At 48.0% G+C, this 1,009-nt stretch overlaps 1 protein-coding gene across 1 annotated transcript in view; it reads right to left on the bottom strand.

Annotated features, from left to right (window-relative positions):
- The window catches only part of T265_03653 (hypothetical protein), a gene marked incomplete at both ends in the record, with an annotated part of 20,366 nt that extends 20,228 nt beyond the window's left edge, over positions 1–138 (bottom strand). The window contains one exon of the mRNA XM_009168195.1: positions 8–138. Within this exon, the coding sequence (XP_009166459.1) occupies positions 8–138 (131 nt within the window). The remainder of the gene's footprint in view (positions 1–7) is intronic.
- Positions 139–1,009: the final 871 nt, after the last annotated feature.

The raw sequence follows: 1,009 nt of genomic DNA, 5'->3' as shown, positions 1-1,009 counted from the left end.
GACCAACTCTCGTAAACCGCGACCGTCGGCGCTGTTGTGCAGACTTTCACCCCAAGCAGCCACCAGCTCCTCCTTGGTGTTTACGCATGCTCCATGGACTCGGATCGGAAGGCTGAGAAAGGCATGACCGTCCCACATCGGCGCGAAGGTCAAGTAGAAGAATCATCAGAATACTGGAAGGAGTGTACTCTGGTCGCGAAAGGTGGGCAGTTTAGGAAATGTTTCGTTTGTCGTTACCGACCACCGGGGGGACGTCTATGCAATTCAAGACGGTCGGGGATCGAAAAGAGTAAATGGGGCGCAGCTTCGTAAGTGGCATGATCCACCCGGAGAGCGGCCGAATAGACCCACTGCTGGAGCCAGGCTGATGGAGCTAAATGGAAACCGGCGGCAGGCGAATGACCTTTAAAGGGGAGGGTGTGTAACGGTGTATACTACTAATGCGGCATGCGAGTAGTATGTTTCCTCGTAAATTCGCTTTGTCTCTTGAAAAGTGAGATTTATTACGGAATTTGAGGAGACGCATTTGTTCGCATTTGAGCAACAGTCAGTAAATATCTAGGAAAGTTCGGGAAGACGTGTTCAAGGAAACGACGGATGTTCAGTTTTTGTAAACAAGATTTTTCCTTGTCCAGTAAACTGTTCAGCTGACGTTTTCTAGTTAATAACTCCGCATCGAAGGCCTTCTTCCTTTCATTTGGCTTGATTCAGACTGACTTTCGGACTGATAAAGCACGCGTTGATATTTTTTGTCTGACCGTCCACCGAATTGGCTTTGCAACTCAACGGAGATCTTTTTCGTTTCTCCTGCTTATTCTGGTCGCTGGCATCGGCGTCCTCGCCATCCTCACCATCCATACCTTTATCGTTATCACCTGCACGACTGGGTCCTCTGTGTGAAAATGACTCGCGAGATCATTGATTTAATTTGTTTAAATTCATTAGTGAGCATGGAAACTCCGAATGCAATTAAAAACAGGAATCGCGGGTTCTTAGTATGCGCCAGTCA

This window comes from Opisthorchis viverrini (genome assembly GCF_000715545.1).
Source record: "Opisthorchis viverrini unplaced genomic scaffold opera_v5_53, whole genome shotgun sequence".
Taxonomy (NCBI): Eukaryota; Metazoa; Platyhelminthes; class Trematoda; order Opisthorchiida; family Opisthorchiidae; genus Opisthorchis; species Opisthorchis viverrini.
This window is presented reverse-complemented; position numbering and strand designations above follow the sequence as displayed.